The sequence below is a fragment of the Amblyraja radiata genome, chromosome 1 (genome assembly GCF_010909765.2).
Source record: "Amblyraja radiata isolate CabotCenter1 chromosome 1, sAmbRad1.1.pri, whole genome shotgun sequence".
Taxonomy (NCBI): domain Eukaryota; kingdom Metazoa; phylum Chordata; class Chondrichthyes; order Rajiformes; family Rajidae; genus Amblyraja; species Amblyraja radiata.
This window is the reverse complement of record NC_045956.1, coordinates 168807216-168830476: the sequence shown is the minus strand read 5'-3', so window position 1 is coordinate 168830476 and position 23261 is coordinate 168807216. Positions and strand designations below refer to the sequence as shown.

Here is a 23261-nt window from a genome sequence, read left to right as displayed (position 1 = left end):
CCATTCTCTACATTGTACTTGTTGGCTGATTTGTCTAAGAGCATTTGCTGCCACAAATCCCCTGAGCTCAGTCTCTGGAAAGATGACCCACGCCGCACATTGTCAGATATATTGTAACTAAATTTAAATGATCAGATAACAAACAAAACTGGAATATTAATTTGAAAGTTATTGTTGTGTAAATTTTATTATGAGAATTTTAATTATGAATATAAAAAAACAAAGTACCCACCCAGATTACTGGAGATTAGAATGAATGCCAAGTCTCTAAACTATTCTGGGCCACTCTTTAGAGTGTTCTGGAATATCTTTGTGTGTTCTGGTGTTAGAATGTCTGTGTTGGAGCTATGTTGGCATTAGAAAGATTGGTTAAAAAGTGTGTTGGAGCAATAATCTTAGTTAAATGAATACTGGAGATCCCTTAAATGTTCACCAGGTCAGGCAGTATCCACTGAGAGGAAACAACAAAGCCTTCCACCTGTTACACATTCTTATCAATATCTTAATTGGGCTTTATTTGTTCCTCTGAATCATTTAGAATTCTTTCCCTTTAAGTATAGTCTGCAGATACTTCCACCTTTCCCTCCAAGTCATGATGGGGCCACAATATTATTTTCAATCATTTTGTAGAATTGTTCCTATATTTCTGTTTCCTTTCTTCAAATCCAAGTTGCAGCATTCCTTGTAATCTCCAGTAATCTGGGTGGGTGCTTTGTTTTATTTTAAATTGATTATTTTCTATTTTATGTCTCCAACACGTCACTTCCTTAGAGAACTTTCATAAGTTATTTTCAGCGTTATAAATTATACTGCGTGGAAACAGGTCCTTTGGCCCAACCTGCCCACACCGACCAACTTGTCCCATGTACACTAGTCCCACCTGCCTGCATTTGGCCCATATCCCTCTAAACCTGTCCTATACATGTACCTGTCTAAATGTTACTTTGCGATAGTACCAGTGTTATCATTCTTTTTTAGCTAATGGATTTGTTAGTCTAATAATTAATAAACGGAATCAATTATAATTAAATTTCCATAATAATAATTTTCAAATTAATATTCCGGTTACCATCTTTTGAGAAATCAAAGCTCTTTGACTTGGAGATGATTGGATTTTTCACTGATATGTTTACAGAGTTTTTGGCAGCCTTGCATGTTGGAATTATAATTCAGTTCAGTTTATTTTGTTATCACATGTACCAAGGTACAGTAAAAAGCTTTTGTTACGTGCTAACCAGTCAGCGGAAAGACAATACATGATTACAACCGATCCATTTACAGTATAGATACAAGATAAGGGAATAATGTTTATGCAAGGTCAAGCCAGCAAAGTCCAATCAAGGATAGTTTGGGGGTCACCATTGAGGTAGATAGTAGTTCAGCACTTCCTTCCGGTTGTGGTAGGATGATTCAGTTGGCTGATAACAGCTGGGAAGAAACTGCCCCTGAATCTGGTGGTATGCGTTTTCACATTTCTATACCTTTTGCCTGATGAGAAAGGAGAGAAGAGGGAGTGGCCAGGGTGCGACTCGTCCTTGATTATGCTGCTGGCCTTGCCGAGGCAGCGTGAGGTATAACTGGAGTCAGTAGAAGGGTGGTTGGTTTGTGTGGTGGCCTGGGCTGCGTCCACAATTCGCTGTAATTTCTTGTGGTTTTGGATGGAACTGTTCCCAAACCAAGCTGTGATGCATCCTGATAAAATGCTTTCTATGGTGCATCCGTAGAAGTTGGTGAGAGTTGTCGGAGACATGCCAAACTTCCTAAGCCTTCTAAGGAAGTAGAGGCGTTGCTGTGCTTTTTTGGTCGTTGTTTCAATATGGGTGGACCAGGAGAAGTTGTTGGTGATATTGACTCCTGGGAATTTGAAGTTTTTTACTTTACTTCGGCACCGTCAATGTAAACTGGGGTATGTTTATGCAAGGTCAAGCCAGCAAATAGGAAGCAAAGAGTAGGAGTAAACGGGTCCTTTTCACAATGGCAGGCAGTGACTAGTGGGGTACCGCAAGGCTCAGTGCTGGGACCCCAGCTATTTACAATATATATTAATGATCTGGATGAGGGAATTGAAGGCAATATCTCCAAGTTTGCGGATGACACTAAGCTGGGGGGCAGTGTTAGCTGTGAGGAGGATGCTAGGAGACTGCAAGGTGACTTGGATAGGCTGGGTGAGTGGGCAAATGTTTGGCAGATGCAGTATAATGTGGATAAATGTGAGGTTATCCATTTTGGTGGCAAAAACAGGAAAGCAGACTATTATCTAAATGGTGGCCGACTAGGAAAAGGGGAGATGCAGCGAGACCTGGGTGTCATGGTACACCAGTCATTGAAAGTGGGCATGCAGGTGCAGCAGGCAGTGAAGAAAGCGAATGGTATGTTAGCTTTCATAGCAAAAGGATAGGAGCAGGGAGGTTCTACTGCAGTTGTACAGGGTCTTGGTGAGACCACACCTGGAGTATTGCGTACAGTTTTCGTCTCCAAATCTGAGGAAGGACATTATTGCCATAGAGGGAGTGCAGAGAAGGTTCACCAGACTGATTCCTGGGATGTCAGGACTGTCTTATGAAGAAAGACTGGATAGACTTGGTTTATACTCTCTAGAATTTAGGAGATTGAGAGGGGATCTTATAGAAACTTACAAAATTCTTAAGGGGTTGGACAGGCTAGATGCAGGAAGATTGCTCCTGATGTTGGGGAAGTCCAGGACAAGGGGTCACAGCTTAAGGATAAGGGGGAAATCCTTTAAAACCGAGATGAGAAGAACATTTTTCACACAGAGAGTGGTGAATCTCTGGAACTCTCTGCCACAGAGGGTAGTCGAGGCCAGTTCATTGGCTATATTTAAGAGGGAGTTAGATGTGGCCCTTGTGGCTAAGGGGATCAGAGGGTATGGAGAGAAGGCAGGTACGGGATACTGAGTTGGATGATCAGCCATGATCATATTGAATGGCGGTGCAGGCTCGAAGGGCCGAATGGCCTACTCCTGCACCTAATTTCTATGTTTCTATGTTTCAGTTCCTGAACTCGATCACTATCTCCTTCGTCTTGCTGACTTTGAGCAAAAGATTGTTTCCTCGACACCAGGACACGAGGTTCTCAGTCTCCTTCCTGTACTCCGTCTCAACATTATATGATATCCGTCCCACAATGGTGGTGTCATCTGTGAATTTGACAATTGAATTAGATTTGTACTTGGCTGCGCAGTCATTGGTGTACAAGGAGTAAAGAAGGGGATGAGAACGCATCCTTGTATAGGACCCATGTTGAGGATCATCGCGGAGGATGATTTGTCCCCTATCCTCACTGGTTGGGATCAGAAAGTCGAAGATCCAGTTGCAGAGATGAGTGCTGACACCGTCCCGCGAGTTTGGTGATAAGCTAGGATGGTATAATGGTATTAAAGACAGAGCTGTAGTCTATGAATAGGAGTCTGACGTATAGTAGGTGTCTCTCTTATCCAAGAGTTCTAGGGTTGAGTGTTGGGCGAGGGCAATGGCATCATCCGTGGACCTGTTGTGGCAGTAGGCGGACTTCAGGGGGTCAAGGCCACTGGATAAATGTTTTAACAAATTATATTCATGTATAAACTAATTTTTAAAGAAATTAATTAAATACAGTATCTCATTGCTTACCTAAAGATTGGAATGAAATGTTTAAGAATTAAATTTTGATTTAAATTTGTGTAGAAAATTTGAAATGCGAAATAATAGCCTCTAAATGACATGTTTTACGACCCCATGACTTATGCCCTTATTCCAATTTATTTTTGATGGTCAATTTTCTGTATTAATTAATTCAGAATGTCCCTACCAATTGTAGAATCTGTTTAGTAATTAAAAAAAATATAATATTTCAGAATATCAATGTGAAGTGCAGAATCTGAATCAATGTGGCCATACCTTTGCATTTCAGTGGAGCTTTCTATCACAGTACCCACGAGTGTGGCAAGTGCACCTCCAGAGCTGAATACATCTGTACAGAGTGAGCAATCTGAAAGGATCACACAAGAATCGACCGAGGAAGCCTCTGCAACACCCTCTACAGCTCTGGATCAGGAAGATCCGAACAGGTACTGCAAACTTTGCAGCGCCTCCTTTAACAATCCACTGATGGCCCAGCAACATTACATCGGCAAGAAGCACACAAAAAATGACACAAGGAGACAACTGATGGACGAACTGGGTAAGGAGGCTGATTCTTCTGAAAAAAATGGTGAGTAAATACAAGCATAAGTGCATTGGAAGTGAAACTCCACTTTTTAAAAAGGGAGGGAGAGAGAAAACGGGGAATTACAGACCAGTTAGTCTAACATCGGTAGTCGGGAAACTGATAGTCAGTTATTAAAGATGGGATAGCAGCACATTTGGAAAGTGGTGAAATCATTGGACAAAGTCAGCATGGATTTACGAAAGGTAAATCATGTCTGACGAATCTTATAGAATTTTCGAGGATGTAACTAGTAGAGTGGATAGGGGAGTACCAGTGGATGTGTTATATCTGGACTTTCAGAAGGCTTTCGACAAGGTCCCACATAAGAGATTAGTATACAAACTTAAAGCACACGGTATTGGGGGTTCAGTATTGATGTGGATAGAGAACTGGCTGGCAAACAGGAAGCAAAGAGTAGCAGTAAACGGGTCCTTTTCAGAATGGCAGGCAGTGACTAGTGGGGTACCGCAAGGCTCAGTGCTGGGACCCCAGCTATTTACAATATATATTAATGATTTGGACGAGGGAAATGAATGCAACATCTCCAAGTTTGCGGATGACACGAAGCTGGGGGGCAGTGTTAGCTGTGAGGAGGATGCTAGGAGGCTGCAAGGTGACTTGGATAGGCTGGGTGAGTGGGCAAATGCATGGCAGATGCAGTATAATGTGGATAAATGTGAGGTTATTCACTTTGGTGGCAAAAACAGGAAAGCTGACTATTATCTAAATGGTGGCCGATTCAGAAAAGGGGAGATGCAACGAGACCTGGGTGTCATGGTACACCAGTCATTGAAAGTAGGCATGCAGGTGCAGCAGGCAGTAAAGAAAGCGAATGGTATGTTGGCATTCATAGCAAAAGGATTTGAGTATAGGTTGTACAGGGTCTTGGTGAGACCACACCTGGAGTATTGCGTACAGTTTTGGTCTCCAAATCTGAGGAAGGACATTATTGCCATAGAGGGAGTGCAGAGAAGGTTCACCAGACTGATTCCTGGGATGTCAGGACTTTCTTATGAAGAAAGACTGGATAGACTTGGATTGTACTAGCTAGAATTTAGGAGATTGAGGGGGGATCTTATAGAAACTTATAAAATTCTTAAGGGATTGGACAGGCTAGATGCAGGAAGATTGTTCCTGATATTGGGGAAGTCCAGGACAAGGGGTCACAGCTTAAGGATAGAGGGGAAATCCTTTAGAACTGAGATGAGAAAAACATTTTTCACGCAGAGAGTGGTGAATCTCTGGAACTCTCTGCCACAGAAGGTAGTTGAGGCCAGTTCATTGGCTAGATTTAAGAGGGAGTTAGATGTGGCCCTTGTGGCTAGAGGGATCAGGGGGTATGGAGAGAAGGCAGGTACGGGATTCTGAGTTGGATGATCAGCCATGATCATATTGAATGGCTGGGTATAATTTGAGAGGGGAACATAATTTTAAAAAACTCAATGTCAGAACTCTTAAAAGTATGTGCATAGCAATCTGTGGTGTGAATTTGTGGAATGGTCTGGAACAGGAGATAAAACTTAGCACAAGCATAATTCAGTTTAAAAAGATGTACAAAAACACTTGTTTAAACGGATATTGGGATGAGGATAGGTGAGTGGGATATTTGTTATACTGATTGTATTGGGAAGGGTGATTATAGAGTGATGGGTTGTAAATATGACTAAGATACTGTATAGTATTTGCGGTTTTTTATTTTATTTTTCTTTTTTTCTTTTTTGTATGGCTTTGTACATATTTGATTAGTGTTCAAATGTAAATAATTTGGTGTACATATATATAGTGGCTGGTGTACATATGGTGTACATATAGCTGCTAAATTTGTATGAGATAATTACAAGCAGTTGAATAAGGGGTGGGAATTAATAAGCTTTGGCTTCTTCCTGCTCCTTTTCGGACACATATGATTTCATTTATTTATAGATATTGTTTATGACACTTTATAAATATTTGTGTTTTGTTTTTTGTATGCTGTTTCTCATTTGCTTTTTATTCTTTTATTCTGTCCGAAATAAATAACTAATAAATGGCGGTGCAGGCTCGAAAGGGCCGAATAGCCTACTCCTGCACCTATTTTCTATGTTTCTATGAAACACCAAGTGTAAGGGTGAGCTATAGGGAGATGTTGAGTAGGCTGGGTCTCTATTCCATGGAATGCAGGAGCATGAGGGGAGATCTTATAAAGGTATACAAAATCATGAGAGGAATAGATCGGGCAGATGCACAGAGTCTATTTGCCCAGAGTAGGGGAATCGAGGACCAGAGGACATAGGTTCAAGGTGAAGAGGAAAAGATTTAATAGGAATTCGAGGGGTAACTTTTTCACACAAAGGGTGGTGGGTGTATGGAACAAGCTGCCAGAGGAGGTAGTTGAGGCTGGGACTATCCTGTCATTTAAGAAACAGACAAGTACATGGATAGGACAGGTTTGGAGGAATATGGATCAAGCGCAGGCAAATGGGACTAGTGTAACTGGGATATTGTTAGCCGATGTGGAAGAGTTGGGCCGAAGGGCCTGTTTCCATACTGTATCACTCTATGACTCTAAGTGTAATAGTCTGTACTTATATGGAGAATGATTACCTTTGTAGAAACAAAGAACTACAGATGCTGGTTCATACCAAAGATAGACACTGAGTAAGTACTGGAGTAACTCAGCAGGTCTGGCAGCATTTCTGAAGGAAAAGGATGGGTGACATTTCGGGTCAGGACCCTTCTTCAGAAATGATTACCTTTACTGACTTCACTAACTTTCAATCACAACCCTTTAAGGATCTGAACAATACAATGGTAAAAGCAGAGCAAATATGCTGTTATCGTTTCTAGGCTAATCTGCAAATCACAAATCTGTACATTTCTGCAATTATCATCAACAGACCAGAGATTGGGTTCATAATGGTTTCATTGAATGAGCTTCGATATAATTCAAAGTTTTATGTGTGAAGAAATCAGTGCATTGATTCTCATAGGTGATCACATAGAATAAAGATTTACTTACTTATTTTATGTCCCTAATAATTCCCTTTGTTTTCACCACCTTGCCTCTTCTCTGCAACTTGAAACATGTTCAATTTCTTCTTTTACCTATTTCTGATGAAAGGTAATTGACCTGAAATGTTAACTCTTTTTTGTCTTTCCATAGACACTCTCAGACCTGCTGCACGTTTCCAGTTATTTCGGGGGGGGTTCACTTATTTACAGCAGTATCAGTAAATGAGAGGAACTAGATGGATTGTATAAAATATATTTTAATTTATGTTTATTTATTAAATATATTTTGAGCATTAAATGTTTGTAAATAAGAAATTATGGTTGGAAAACTAATTCACTTTCTGTTTTATAATGGAAACAGGTAATTTTTCATGTGTGATCTGCAACGTTACACTTAATTCCATTAAGCAGTACCAGAGTCACCTGCAAGGATACAAACATCACTTTAAGTAAGCTGTTTACATTTTCTCACGCAATTCCCTTTGATTTAATACATATAATAATTCGAATTTGGTGAAAATGTCATGTGTTTTAAGGGCAGGATTTTTACTGCTGTTTATCAGCTCACACCACTCACCAAAGAAGGAATAGTAGGTGGTGGGGTAGGGGTGCCTGATCTTGAGGTTTCATGGGTCATACCCATGTGGGACAGGCGAAATGGTTTTTGCCTGCATCATTTAATGTGTGAAATTATCAGGGACAGTGAGAAACTTGAGTGACGAGGTTATAGTCTGGGAGCACTGTGTAATCAATAAAATCACAGCCTATTCAGTAAACTAGCTGGCCTATTCCTAAGAGAAGATTTTGCTCCATTGAAGACCAAAATTGTCAAAAGAAGGAATGGGCTGTTCCAAAAGTAAGATGAGCTGATCAGGGATTTTCTTTTTCTTGCAGAGAGAATGAAGTGTCCAACCTAGTGAAGAATACAAAATCAAAGAAATACGACTCGTTCCAGGACGAACTCGATGACTTCATTAAAGTCCAGAAAGCAAGAGGCCTTGTGCCAAAGGTGTGCTTTAGAAAATTTGAGGACAATCCAGAGGAGGAAGAGGAGGAGAGGTGGAGCTTTCACATGGACAACCCACTCCCTCCTGCTGAGTTCCCGTTGGAAGTAATGCAAGGCATCACTCTCCCCAATCCAAGTGGTTTCCACGATGAGCAAACAATGGATGTGGAAACTGAAGTACGACAATGGCCCTCCTCACAAGGTGACTGGCCAATAACCCAATCTGTACAACGCAGTGACTTTGGTATGGCATATTACACAGAAAGGTTGCCACCTCTGAAACGGACCTGTCCCGAGCATGTTCCAGATCCGCACAGCGTGGACTCAGCTGATGAGTGTAGACCAGTGAGCTCCGATGATAGTGCTGGTTCGTGCAAAAAAGACAAGAGGGGTTGGAAGAAGAAGCGCAGAAGAGTCAAAAGAAACAAGGATGCAGAATCTAAAAGAGATAGCGAGCACGAGAACTACAGGAAGGAGAAGAGTGTTGAAACGGTGGGACTGCAACCAGATACAAATCATACTTATCAGAAACCAGATGAAAGGGACAAAGAGGAACTCGATGTGAGTAAAGAAAAGATGAAACACAAAAAAGATAAAAAAGACCAATATATAGATAAAGAGGAGCTGAAACAAAGGCAGAAAAGGCAGAAAAAGAAGAAGGAGGTTGATATAAGAACAGAAGAGGAAAAACTTTGGGATGAATCTATTTTAGGAATTTGATGCAAAAAAAATGACTGTGAGAACATTGATGCTTGATCATTATTTTAACTTGCTCAGGCACACTGAGAATAAAATTAATTTTGTTAATAGCACAATTGAATGTTTGATTTTTTTTTTTTGTCCTGCCCAGTAGGAATTGTTTTGTTTGCTGTTCCAAGACATATTTCAAATTAGCAGTACCTTTAGTCATGAAGTATGTCACTGTTTTAACATGTCCATATACATATTTTGTTAGCTTTGTCTAATCTACAATTGATCTGATCATTTACAGTAAATTGTGAAGTACTGGGCCATTCAAACCTATTCAATAATTAATAAACGGCATGATGATGATTTTGAGTTTTTAAACAATATTGCTTTAGTTGTTGCGATACTATGAAAGTTGCTGGTGAAGGTATGCTCATGTTGTTGGATAGGAAGCTTCAGGAAATATTTCCTTCATTGTTGGTGCGTCCAAATCTTTGGTCCCCTCCCAACAAAACTGGAATACCTTCAACAGAAGAACTTAAGCGGTTTGCGAAGGTGTGCTCACCACCACCATGTCACGGGCAATTGGGGATGGGCAATCAAAGCAGCTCTAGCAGGCAATGCTTACATTCCATAAATAAATATTGCTGTATGAACATTTAATTGTGTGGCATGCTGAACAGCCATCACATACCATCTATATGGCTTGATATTATAACATCCCTTGGCCCACACATTAATGAAAGCTTTTGTCGAATGAAGGCTTTGCGGGCAGGGGTGGGGGTGTGGTGAAGAATATTGAAATAAAGATAACATTTATTGTGTAACAAGCTCCCAAACAATGCTTATTTGATGGATTAACATTTTTTAAACTTCATAATTTTAAAGGATTGTCCATCTACACATAAGGCAGAATGATATTTTGTGCAATGTAATTGTTTCTGTTGGGAATAGTGCATTCTGTGACTTACTGTGAATAATGCACTAATACCTGTGCACTCACTGCCTGTTGCAGAGGCCATTGTTTAAAATCTCATACAAATTTCTGCTATACTGCAAAAATCAAAGGTGCAAAGAAGCAAACGTGGTGCGTTCTGATACATAAAACATTCTCCTGCAACGGAATATGACAACATCCCAGTATTAATAGCACTCTTAATTAATTTTTGCATGATGCAAAGTTCCAATCTCCAGTCTAAACATCAATTAATTTACCCAATATTTACTAAGCACAATTTACTTTTATTATGTTAAAATAACTCATACCTACACACATGCAGCAATGCCTCTGAGCATGTAATCTAGGAACCTAGCTTTAAAATCAAGAGCATTACTGAATACAGCATAGCAAAGTATAGAGTCGTGCATTTTGGTAGTAGGAATAAAGGCATAGGCTGTTTTCCAAATGGGAGAGAATTCAGAAATCAAAGGGACTTGGGAGTGTTGGTGCAAGATTCTCCAAAAGTTAATTTGAAAGTGAAATTGGTAGTTATGCCCCTGTCCCACTTAGGAAACCTGAATGGAAACCTCTGGAGACTTTGCGCCCCACCCAAGGTTTCCGTGTGGTTCCCAGAGGTTTTTGTCAGTCTCCCTACCTGCTTCCACTACCTGCAACCTCTGGCAACCACCTGCAACCTCCAGAGGAGGTTTACGAGAATGATCCCACGTACCATTGGGTTAACATATGATGAGTGTTTGACGGCACTGGGCCTGTACTCACTGGTGTTGAGAAAGATGAGGGGGAACCTCATTTAAACTTACCGAATAGTGTAAGGCCTGGATAGAGTGAATGTGCCGATGATGTTTCCACTCGTGGGAAAGACTAGGACCAGAGGCCATAGCCTCAGAATAAAAGGCCATACATTTAGAAAGGAGATGAGAAGGAATTTATTTAGCCAGAGGATGGTGAATCTGTGGAATTAATAGCCAGAGATGGCTGTGGAGGCCAAATCTTTGGGTATTTTTAAAGCGGATATCGACAGGTTCATGATTTGGAAAGGTGTCAAAGGTTACAGTGAGAAGGCAGGAGAATTGGGTTGAGAGGGAAAGATAAATTAGGCATGATTGAATGGTGGAGTAGACTTGATGAACTGATTGGCCTAATTCTGTTCCTATGACTTACCTGGTGAATGAAATTTGGGAGCTCAGCCCTACAGTCTAATCAAGCAACAGTCTGTCATACTCTTACAAATTCACTAACATCCTAGATTCTGCCAATACAATCCCATAGAAACAGAAAATAGGTGCAGGAGGAGGCCATTCGGCCCTTCGAGCCAGCACCGCCATTCATTGTGATCATGGCTGATCTTCCACAATCAGTAACCCGTACCTGCCTACTCCCCATATCCCCTGATTCCTCTAGCCCTGCTAACTCTCTTTTAAATCCATCCAGTGAATTGGCCGCCACTGCCTTCTGTGGCAGAGAATTCCACAAATTCGCAAGTCTCTGGGTAAAAAAGTTTTTTCTCATCTCAGTTTTAAATGCCCTTCCCTTTATTCTTAGACTGTGGCCCCTGGTTCTGGACTCTCCCAACATTGGGAATTTTTTTTTCCTGCATCTAGTTTGTCCTGTCCTTTTATAATTTTATATGTTTCTATAAGATATCCTCTCATCCTTCTAAATTCCAGTGAATACAAGCCCAATTTTTCCTCTTGACAGTCCCGCCATCCCAGGGATTAACCTCGTGAACCTACGCTGCACTGCTTCAATTACAAGGATGTCCTTCCACTTTACTCCTATACTCAAATCCTCTCGTTATGAAGGCCAACATGCCATTAGCTTGCTTCACTGCCTGCCAAATGCGCCGTTATTACTTCTTTAATAATTGACTCCAGCATCTTCCCCACCACCGATGTCAGGCTAACTGGTCTATAATTCCCTGTTTTCTCTCTTGCTCCTTTCTTGAAAAGTGGGATAACATTAGCTACCCTCCAATCCCCAGGAACTGATCCTGAATCTATAGAACATTTGAAAATGATCACCAATGCATCCACAATTTCTAGAGCCACCATCTTGAGTAACCTGGGATGCAGACCATAACCTTAGTCCTATCAGTCTACCCAATACCATTTCTCGCCCAATGCAAATTTCCATCCAGTCTCACAAGCAGGACAGACCCACTTGAGGTGGTGGAACATTGATGTGCAGTTGCGATGAGAGTCCACAACATTATCTCTGGTTGTCATAAAGTCTACAAGCTTCAGTTCCGTTGATGGATCTATAGTCTGTGTTGAAGAATATTTCAAACAAGTGAGAATATTCACCAACAAAAAATCTTGTCAGCCTGAACATTGAAAGGGTGGTTCAAAAGCCATGTGGCTGATGGTAAGAAGTTGCTCTTGAACCTAGAGGCAACGTTTCTCAGGCTCCTGTAGCTTATTCCCGATGGAAGCAGCGAGATGAGAGTGGGATAAGGGTAGTGTGATATTGTAAATTGCTCGTTCTAAGCTTCCTCGCAGTCTAGTTTCTTTCAAAAACCACTGAATCAAGCACTTGCGCAACTAATCTTTATTTTGACAAAACACAATTACAGTTCCCACCACTGTACCTAACCACCGCGGGTTCGATCCTCGTATCTGCCTGTTCGAGCCCTCTAATCCTCGCTCAAACAAAGACACTCCAGAAGGTCACGCAGTCCTAAGCGCTCCTCCAGAAGATCGACACAGGACCTCGTGGCAGCGGTCTTTTATAGGTTCCTCGAGGGGCCGAACCACATGGGGTTTACAATCTTTGCAAACCAGTTACAGATATCGATTAACCCCATCCATAACAGACATTTCCCTAACCCAATAATACAGTAGCTAATATATTATATTCAAACAGTGTTTCTCGGAGGAAACTAACATCGCAACATTTACCCTGATATGCAAGAAAATCAAACAAGGCTCAATACCTCATCCAATCAACATTCAGCAAAGTAAAGCTTTGCAAAATTATTTACAATTATTTATAAAGTGTATGTCTGGTTTGCATTCATCCAATCCATTCTATGCATTTTGCACCTAATTGTCAGGGTATGCAGATGTTCCCATTCTCTTCCTGCAGCTCGGATCAAGGCTCTAGACAAACTGGCACCACTCTGCAGCTTGTCCCAATTCTACAGAGAGCACTTTCAAATTGACCAAATGTCCCTGTAGCCCTGAAGGCTTTACTCAATGTTAAGGTCCTAGCCTCTCCAATCTGTCTAGGATTAACAATGTTACATGCCTTCTTGAGAGAGTGCTTTCTTCAGATCCCTTCGATGGTGGTGAGGTCAGTACCCGTGATGGACTGGGCCATGTCCACCAGTTTCTACAGCCTCCTTTGTTCTTGGGCATTAGAATTACAGGACCAGGCCATGTTGGAACCAGTCCGTATGCTCTCCACATACTGTTCACCTACAGAATACAGTATTCAGCAACATGCTGTGAGGGGAAGGTGGAGAGACTGAAGGGATTGTTAGTGATAATCAAGATTTTAGTTCGGAGTCACGTGAGTGACTACGTGAAGAAGGCCGTCCAGGCGCACGCGCGTCATCTCGTCAGACGCATTGGGTCACAAGCGGTGAGTGAAAGAAAACCTGAACGTAAGTATTTTACTTTCATTTCAGGCTGCTTTTCTCCGTGGAGACTGCGTGCAGAGACACAGGCAAGTCTTATGTATGGAGAAAGGTGGGAGGAAGAATGGTAAGCGCAGCGCAGTAAGCACTCAATAAGACAAAGTGTCTGAGAGTAGCGGGCGCCCGACTAAAAAGTCGATTGTAACGAAATTACTATTTTACACGGGGGAAAAAGTCCCGTTGAAACTCCCACAGGGAGCAAGGCCATAAAGAAATAATAGGCCTGAAAGACTCGGAGGAGTCTGAACTATAAATCATGTCAGACAAAATTTATAAACTGGAACTCCTCATGGGTAAAACAAACTCCAGAAGGAGTATAAAAAACGCGGGCTTAAAGAGCAACCGCATGGAACACCCAGAAGAGGTTCTGGGAAACGTTGGCCCAGATTTGAGCCAGCGACCGAAATGCCTGATGATAAAGATGAATATATGGGCTGACCTGACACGGAGGCAGCACCAGAAATGTCTGAAAGACAATACAGGCGTTGGTCTACAGGAGACCTAGAATATGGAGCAGCACCCAAAAGTGGGCTGCCAATATACAGCTCAATGGAAGAGCTTGATGTACCCCAAAGAGGGACAAAAAAGCGTAGGCTTATGAGAGCGCCATCACATGAAATACCTGATGATGAATATCCAGGTGAAACCCATTATGAGGAGGAATATCCAGAATATTCTGACAATGAATAATATAAGGACCAGAGCCCATACAAAAAAGAAATGTACCAGGGCTGGCCATAAGTTCTCTAGTCCCAGGAAAAAAGGGACAACCTCTAAAAGAGGATATAGCAGAAGTATAAATACCTGCTTTCACATCATTTGGAAGAACCAATGATGGATGAGATTGAGAACATATATGAAATCCCGCAGAATTGCGATCTGCTAGTAGTCCCATCTGTCAACAGTGAAGTGTGGAGTTATGGGCACTGCAGTATGCGTTCAAGAAATGAGGTTACAGCGGGTACTAAGATTAATGTGGTCAAGCATCACGGCATTGCCAGAGACCTGGAAGAAGGAAATGTGACAAAGTCACATCAGGATGTTATGAGAATGATGTGTAATGCACAATTTGAAATAAACTGTATTTGTAAAAATACGATAAGACCTAACATACATCCTAAGTTTGCAGGGCTCTGTAAACCATCTAATAGACAATTGCCATAACGAAGGCAATATTCATACTAAAGGGTGGCTAGAACTGGTGAAGGAACAAGTCGCTCGTACCCGCATACACGATATTGGCGTACGACCCCAGAATGTGGAGGACATGGTTATTCCCACAAGGGGCAAGGTACAAAAAGTGACACCAGCAAATCCTGAGGTAGGTGGTTCTGGTTCTGAGACAAACAAATCAGATGTGTCCTATTCACAAATTGGGGGAAAATTACAATTCTTCCTAATGAAAATTCCCCTACTCAACATATTCCAAGACGAATACATGTTCTCTAAAGAAGAGATTAGAATTATTCAAGTAGAACTTGACATATTGAGTAAAAAAGGGGTAATTGAGAAAACAACTTATCAAAACCACCAGTGCATATCTAGTATTTTCTCTATACCTAAAAAAGGATGGTGGCAGTAGAATCATTTCGACCGTACAAGTCTCAACCCTTTTGTACAGTATAAACATTTCAAAATGGAGACATTTACTTATGCTTTGCAGTTAAATTCAACAAGAGGCTATATGGCAAGCATAGATCTCCAAGATAGATAGATAGATAGATAGCCTTTTATTGTCATTCAGACCGAAGTCTGAACGAAATTGAAGCAGTCATACATACAATACAATACAATAAAAATCAACTATAAACACATAGGTGTCAATCTAGATTTATCTGGAGATAAAGGAGCCCAGATTTTGAATGTTAATTTGACTTTTAAAACTGATGCCGTCGTTATGGCTTCAGTGCCACAACTAAATGTCCCATCCATATAAACCATTATCAAATGGCCTTGGGCTCTTAACAATGCTAAAATTGGTTTTAGCAGTTTAGTAAACAATCTAGGGCTGAGGTTAAAATCATCAGGCAATGCTTTGAATTGCCACAATTGATGCATCCAGATAAATTTCAAATATCTACGATCTTACCTTGCACAGCCACAGAGTAATACACTTGCCTAGTGGCGGCGCGGCTCTGGCTGCAGCGGCTCTCCGGCAGTCCTGTTTGTTTTGTGTTTTTTGTGTTGTTTATTTTCGTTTTGGTTAGTCTAGTTTTGGTTTTTAGTTTCTGTTTTGGGGGGGGGGGTTGAAACGGGGCTTGCTGTCTCTCCCTGCGGGGGAATGCGACTTTTTTTGTCGTATTCCCCTTCTCTGCCTCAATCTGCGCTGAGGCCTAATGGCGGAGCTGGCGACCTCGAGGCTCAGGAGGCAGAGCCCGCCAGGACTCGCACTGGGCTCGCTCCCGTGAGGACGGCCCGGCTCGGGGCTGGAACAGGGCTTCCGTGAGGGACTGTGACGCTCCCGTGAGGACGGCCGGTCCGAGGAAGGAACGGTGCTCCCGTCGGAATGGCCGAGCTCGGGGAGGTACGGCGCTCCCAGCCCGAGGGAGGAGCGGCGCCCAGTCGGGGCGGCCCAGCCCGAGGGAGAAGCGGTGCCCAGTCGGGGCGGCCCAGCCCGAGGGAGGAGCGGCGCCCAGTCGGGGCGGCCCAGCCCGAGGGAGAAGCGGTGCCCAGTCGGGGCGGCCAAGCCCGAGGGAGAAGCGGTACCCATGTCGGGGCGGCCTAGCGCGAGGCTGAGACGGTAACGGCACTCACGTGAGGGCGATCCGGCTCGGGGCTGGAACGGTGCTCCGGTGGCGGTGGCCTGAGACCGGGGTTCGGCCGCGGGCCAACGGCTGCGTCAGCAGGACTGGTGGGCGGCAGCTTCGACCACCCCGGGCCGCGGTGTTTGAGCCGTGGGACAGTTGTAACATCACCCGGGGGGTATCGCCTCAGCGCAGAGGGAGAAGAGGAGGGAAGAGACTGGAGACCAAAGACTTTTGCCTCTATCACAGTGAGGAGATGTTGGGTGGACTCACTGTGGTGGATGTTAATATGTGTTTATAGTTGTTTTTTATTGTATTGTATTGTATGTATGACTGCTTCAATTTCGTTCAGACTTCGGTCTGAATGACAATAAAAGGCTATCTAATCTAATCTAATCTAACAATATAATTGATTACTTCACTATTAATTCAGAGCACATGAAAGTGATTTACCCAAGGACTAAGGCTGCAGTGAATTGAGGGTTGTAAGGAACTAATTGCAGGCAAACAACCATCAATCAGGCAAGTGACAAGCCTAATTGGCAAACTAATTGTTTCTTTCCAGCTGTTCAGCTTGGCCCACTGCATTACCATCAACTGCAGTGAGCAAAGGTTAAAAGACATTTCGGGTATTTGATAGACCCATGTAACTACCAAACACAGCAATTATGATATAAAATGGTGGATTAATAATGTTGATTGATCTTACAGAAAAATTCTGGTTGAATCACCAGCTATCAGCCTACAAACCGATGCAAGTGCACTAGATTGGGGAGATGCTGATACCATCTCAAGCTGTGGAGGTAGATCGTATGCAGAGGAAGAAGCTTTGTTCGAGACACATGGTATTAATTATCTTGAATTACTAAGTGTATTTCATGGGCTTAAAGCCCTTTACCGCAAGGTACAAAATTTGCATGTACAGGTTCAGATTGACAATACTACGGCAGTAGCATATGTCAATCATATGGGTGGAATCAAATCAGAAGCATTTGACAGATTAGCAAACAGGAATTGGCACTGGTGCATTAAGAGAGACATTTGGTTCTGAAATTTACCTACCAGGTAAATTCAATATATTGCAGACACTAGGTCACGGAAATTTAATGGCAATACAGAATGGATGTTAGAAACATAGAACATAGAAAATAGGTGCAGGAGTAGGGCATTCGGCCCTTCGAGCCTGCACCGCCATTCAATATGATCATGGCTGATCATCTAACTCAGTATACTGTTAAACCGTGACATTTTCCATAAGATTGTTAATAAATTTGTGAAACCAGAAATTGACTTGTTGGCATCCAGATTGAACCACCAGTTACCTCAATGTGGTTGTGGGAACCAGACCTAGGTACAACAAGGGTACATGTGTTTACGTTAAATTGGGGTGGAATGTTTATATGCATTTCCTCCCTTTTGTCTGATCAGTAGAGTCTACAGAAGATCAAACAAGATAATGCTTCAGGATTGTTTGTGGTTCCAGACTGGCCACACAACCATGGTATCAACTAGTGTTAAAAATGATGACAGAACCTATAATGCATGTCTCAAGACAAGAAAACCTACTCGTGCACCCTGTAACTGGTGATTTCATCATTTACATGATCGTATTGATTTGCAGATTCAAAAAAGGCCATATCTTGGAAGAGACTAACGGATCGCAGTGTGTATGTAATTACAGGATCCTGGAGGGATAATACCCAGAAGCAGTATATCTCTTACATTAAGAAATGGGAGCAGTTTGTTCAACACAAAATATTATTAGCATACTGCACACAAGTCAGATGTTGTAGAATTCTTGTCAACATTACATTTTGATGCTAATTTAAGTATAGTGCGATCAACGCTGCAAGGAGTGCCCTATAACCATATAACCATATAACCATATAACAATTACAGCACGGAAACAGGCCATCTCGACCCCTCTAGTCCGTGCCGAACACATAATCTCCCCTAGTCCCATATACCTGCGCTCAGACCATAACCCTCCATTCCTTTCCCGTCCATATAACTATCCAATTTATTTTTAAATGATAAAAACGAACCTGCCTCCACCACCTTCACTGGAAGCTCATTCCACACAGCTACCACTCTCTGAGTAAAGAAGTTCCCCCTCATGTTACCCCTAAACTTCAGTCCCTTAATTCTCAAGTCATGTCCCCTTGTTTGAATCTTCCCTACTCTCAGTGGGAAAAGCTTTTCCACGTCAACTCTGTCTATCCCTCTCATCATTTTAAAAACCTCTATCAAGTCCCCCCTTAACCTTCTGCGCTCCAAAGAATAAAGCCCTAACTTGTTCAACCTTTCTCTGTAACTTAGTTGCTGAAACCCAGGCAACATTCTAGTAAATCTCCTCTGTACTCTCTCTATTTTGTTGACATCCTTCCTATAATTAGGCGACCAAAATTGTACACCATACTCCAGAATTGGCCTCACCAATGCCTTGTACAATTTTAACATTACATCCCAACTTCTATACTCAATGCTCTGATTTATAAAGGCCAGCACACCAAAAGCTTTCTTTACCACCCTATCTACATGAGATTCCACTTTCATGGAACTGTGCACAGTTATTCCCAGATCCCTCTGTTCACCTACATTCTTCAATTCCCTACCATTTACCATGTACGTCCTATTTTGATTTGTCCTGCCAAGATGTAGCACCTCACACTTATCAGCATTAAACTCCATCTGCCATCTTTCAGCCCACTCTTCCAACTGGCATAAATCTCTCTGTAGACTTTGAAACTCTACTTCATTACCCGCAACCCCACCTATCTTAGTATCATCTGCATACTTACTAATCCAATTTACCACACCATCGTCCAGATCATTGATGTACATGACAAACAACAGTGGACCCAACACAGATCCCTGTGGCACCCCACTCGTCACTGGCCTCCAACCTGACAAACAACCATCCACCATTACTCTCTGGCCTCTCTGCATATTTATCGAGAACATCGGAACACCAAGTTCTAGGATCACACCCCTTGATTTGTAGATATATGAAGTGCATCTTTAATGCTAAACCTCCCAGACCGAGATATACGGAAATCTGGGATGTACTCACACTACTTAGGGATTGGAGTCCCATCTCAAATTTGTCTTTAGACAAAATCACTATGAAAGTAGTCATGTTAATGGCTTTAGTCTCAGACCAAAGAGTACAAACTTTACACAAGTTACGAGTAGACAGAATGGGAATGGCAGAAGAGGAAATTACATTCTATGTCTACGACCTGCTAAAACAGAGCAGACCAAAAGTCTCGGGGTGTAAATTGGTTTTCAGTATATCCTACAGAAAAGACTAGGTGTAGTTACATATTTGAAACACTACATTGAGACCACCAAGCACCTTAGAGGTGTAGAATCCGCATTATTTATCAACCATAAATAACCACACAAAAAAGTGACAACACAAACAATTTCAAGATGGCTGAATAAGGTGCTATTGGATTCAGGAATTGATACTGAAAATTTTTTAATCTTATTCCACCAGGGCGGTGGCAACATCGGCGGCCAAGGATTTGGACGTTCCAATAGACCATATCCTCACGGCCGCAGGATGGTCAAATGAAAGAATGTTTACAAATATTAACACAAAGAGATTGCAGACCCTGGTGTAATTGGTGGTACTGTTTGGATTCGGTAATAAATGTTCCCAGTGATTAAAATGGGACATAATGTTTATCATAAAACAAACCATTAACTGATTAACAAATGTTATGGTTGCATGTTATTGACTGTTTTTCACTCATAGAGTCAATCTAAATGAAGTGATGTGCCGGAATTGAATCTACTGCCTGAAATCACAGAAGCTTTGAAATCTTCACGTAGTCACTCACGTGACTCCGAAGTAAAATAGTAAGATTAAACGAGAACTTACCACTTTGAAGTTTGATCTTTATTTCATGAGGTGTTACGTCGTAGGACTACGTGCCCTCCGCTCCCACCCTAATAAAGATCAAAGGTAAGTTAAGTTTGTATCACGTAGCTTACTATTATGCTTCGGTATATATCATCTGTGATTTCACATCGCTGCTTTGAAGTTTGACGCGCGTGCTCCTGGACGGCCTTCTTCACGTAGTCCCTCGACGTAACTCCTCATAAAATAAAGATCAAACTTTAAACTGGTAAGTTCTCGTTTAATCTTACTATTATCAAAGTTTGATTCATTTTAAACTTAAGGAGAGAGTGGTGAACATTTGTTAAGTTCAAGTTTGGAGGAATTAGAAGAGGAGGGCACACTAGCAGAGTTGCTGTCTCAAAACTCCAATGTCCTGGGGTCAATCCCAACCTTTGGTGCCGTGTGCATCAAATGTGTGTACATTCCCCCTACAACCGCATGGCTTTCCTACAAAGGCTTTGGTTTCCTCCACATCTTCAGGAGAATGCAGGACATGCAATTTATCTGCCAATGGTACTTGTCCCTGAAGTGTCTGCTAGAATCTGGGGGTAGGTGATGGAAATGTTGAGTGAATAAGATTACCGTCACCTGAGTGTAAATGGATATCCAATGGTCAGTGTGGAGTTGGTGGGCTGAAGTACCTCTCTCCATGCTGTTTGATTACATGACTGTAAGGTAGTTAGACACAAACTGCTGAATCAGTCTGAAGAAGAGTCTTGACCCGAAACGTCACCCATTCCTTCTCTACAGAGATACTGCCTGTCCCGCTGAGTTACTCCAGCAGTTTGTGCCTACCTTCGATTTAAACCAGCATCTGCAATTCTTTCCTACACCTTAAGGTGATTGTTTTGTACACTGTCTTGGAGATTTTATTTATAATTTGTGTATAATTTATGGTTTTACGTGTTGTCTCTGTGCCTGTAATGTAACAGTAGGCAATTTTTTCATTGTGTCTGTACCGCCCCCTACTTGTGCAAAACTTGACTTGACTTGAGTGAGGGCTTCTGTAACAACAATAGAAATGCTCCAGATACTCGGCAGATCAGGCAGCAGCTTAATGTTTCCGATCATGACCTTGCACCTATCCTCAGGAGTTGATGTTGAATTCAACAACTTCAAATACCCAAACTTTCCAGGCCAGTTATGATGCAAGGTCAACCATCTATACCATTAACTCTGTTTTCCCCTCTCCAGATGCTCCCTGATTTCCAGCCTTGACATGTATTCACAATTTCCAGCAGATCTACATTCTACATCTCACTGTTCCAGCATTGCTTCTTTTATTCATTTACTGTTCTCATTCATCACCCACTATTTACACTCCTCCTGAAAGATAACCCATGATTGACAAGCATCGCCAACAGCATTCTGTCACTTGGACAACCTCGGTATAAACTCTATCACAATCACTTTTGTGCAACTCAAAATGTTGACCATCCCTCTGCCTCCACAGTTGTCAAGTTCTCCAGCAGTTTGGTTTTTCTTTGCTCCAGATTATAAGACCTTTTGCATTTCCAACATGAAATGCTTGTTTTTGTTCCCTCTTTCCTAGTCTGAGTTGCTAGGATCAATGACCTAAACAGATGCTGCCAGACCTGCTGAGTATCTCCAACATTCTCCGGTTTTATCATAATTCTAGATTCTAGTTCCTGGCACAGACCCCCAGACTGTCACTAACTTGAAAATATTTCTTAAGAAAAAGGGGCAACATTTTCACAAAAAGGGCGGTGGGTGTATGGAACGAGCTGCCAGAGGTAGTTGAGACGGATGCTATCACAATGTTTAAGTAACATTTGGACAGGTACACGGATGACAGGTTTAGAAGGAAATAGGCCAAACGCAGGCAGGTGAGACTAGTGTAGATGGGACATGTTGGCTGGTGTGGGCAAGTTGGGCCGAAGGGTCTGTTTCCATGCTGTAAGACTCTGTGACTCCATATTTATAAATTTTACTGTCTTTCCATTCCATCTACTATTATATGAAAAAAGACTATATGTGCACTTAGTTTGTAAACTTATTCATCTCAAGACATTCAGTTAACTATTTTTTTTTTGCTATTTCACACCCCCAACCCTTGCCCTGTGTTTCTTCAAATTTTGCTTTGTGTTTAGCAACAGGAAGTAGCAAGATATGATCGCATCAAGGGTTGTACTGTCAACCACTCATTCTAACCACCCTCGTGTTGGTTTGAAAACAAACGTTGCCTTCTAACCAGCTGGTGATGTGGTAACGCTATTATGTAGGCCAAGATATACAGGTATGAAGGCAATTTACAGGCTTTTTTCCTGCAACTTCAAATTTAACCCTTGATACACTTAGATAGAAGCGGAGGGGGATGGGGTGGAATTTTCATCACAAGTTTCCAGACTGACACATTTTGCTCTATCACTTGAAAGTTACAGAACATAGACATAGAACATAGAAACATAGAAAATAGGTGCAGGAGTAGGCCATTCGGCCCTTCGAACCTGCGCCGCCATTCAATATGATCATGGCTGATCATCCAACTCAGTATCCAGTACATGCCTTCTCTCCATATCCCCTGATCCATTTAGCCACATGGGCCACATCTAACTCCCTCTTAAATATAGCCCATGAACTGGCCTCAACTACCTTCTGTGGCAGAGAATTCCAGAGATTCACCACTCTCTGTGTGAAAAATGTTTTTCTCATCTCGGTCCTAAAGGATTTCCCCCTTATCCTTAAACTGTGACCCCTTGTTCTGGACTTCCCCAACATCGGGAACAATCTTCCTGCATCTAGCCTGCATCTAACATAAAAAGTACAGCACAGGAACAGGCTCCTTGGGCCATAATATATATACCAAACATGATGCCAAGATAAACTACTTATCTGCCTGCACACGATCCATATCCCTCCATTCCCTGCCTATGGAAAAGCCTTTCAAATGCCATTATCGTATCGGCCTCCACCACAACCCCTGGTAGCACATTCCAGGCATCCACCACGCGCTATGTAACAAAAAAAAACTCGCCCTTTACACTTTAGGTCCCTCTCAACTTAAGCTGTGCCGTCTAGTCTTTGACAATTCCTCCCTGGGGAGAAGGTTTTGACTGTCTCCCCAATGCCTCTCATAACTTTATAATCTGCTAACGGGC

The 23261-nt window shown here is 42.1% G+C and overlaps 1 protein-coding gene across 2 annotated transcripts in view; it reads left to right on the top strand.

The window, feature by feature from the left end:
- The window catches only part of LOC116981883 (zinc finger matrin-type protein 1-like), a 68067-nt gene extending 58110 nt beyond the window's left edge, over positions 1 to 9957 (top strand). The window contains exons 5-7 of one of the 2 annotated variants that reach the window (XM_033035062.1): positions 3910 to 4209; positions 7559 to 7646; positions 8092 to 9957. In XM_033035062.1, coding sequence (XP_032890953.1) covers positions 3910 to 4209; positions 7559 to 7646; positions 8092 to 8923 — 1220 coding nt within the window. In that variant the 3' untranslated portion in view covers positions 8924 to 9957. The remainder of the gene's footprint in view (positions 1 to 3909; positions 4210 to 7558; positions 7647 to 8091) is intronic. The other variant, XM_033035070.1, reaches the window with a different exon arrangement.
- Positions 9958 to 23261: the final 13304 nt, after the last annotated feature.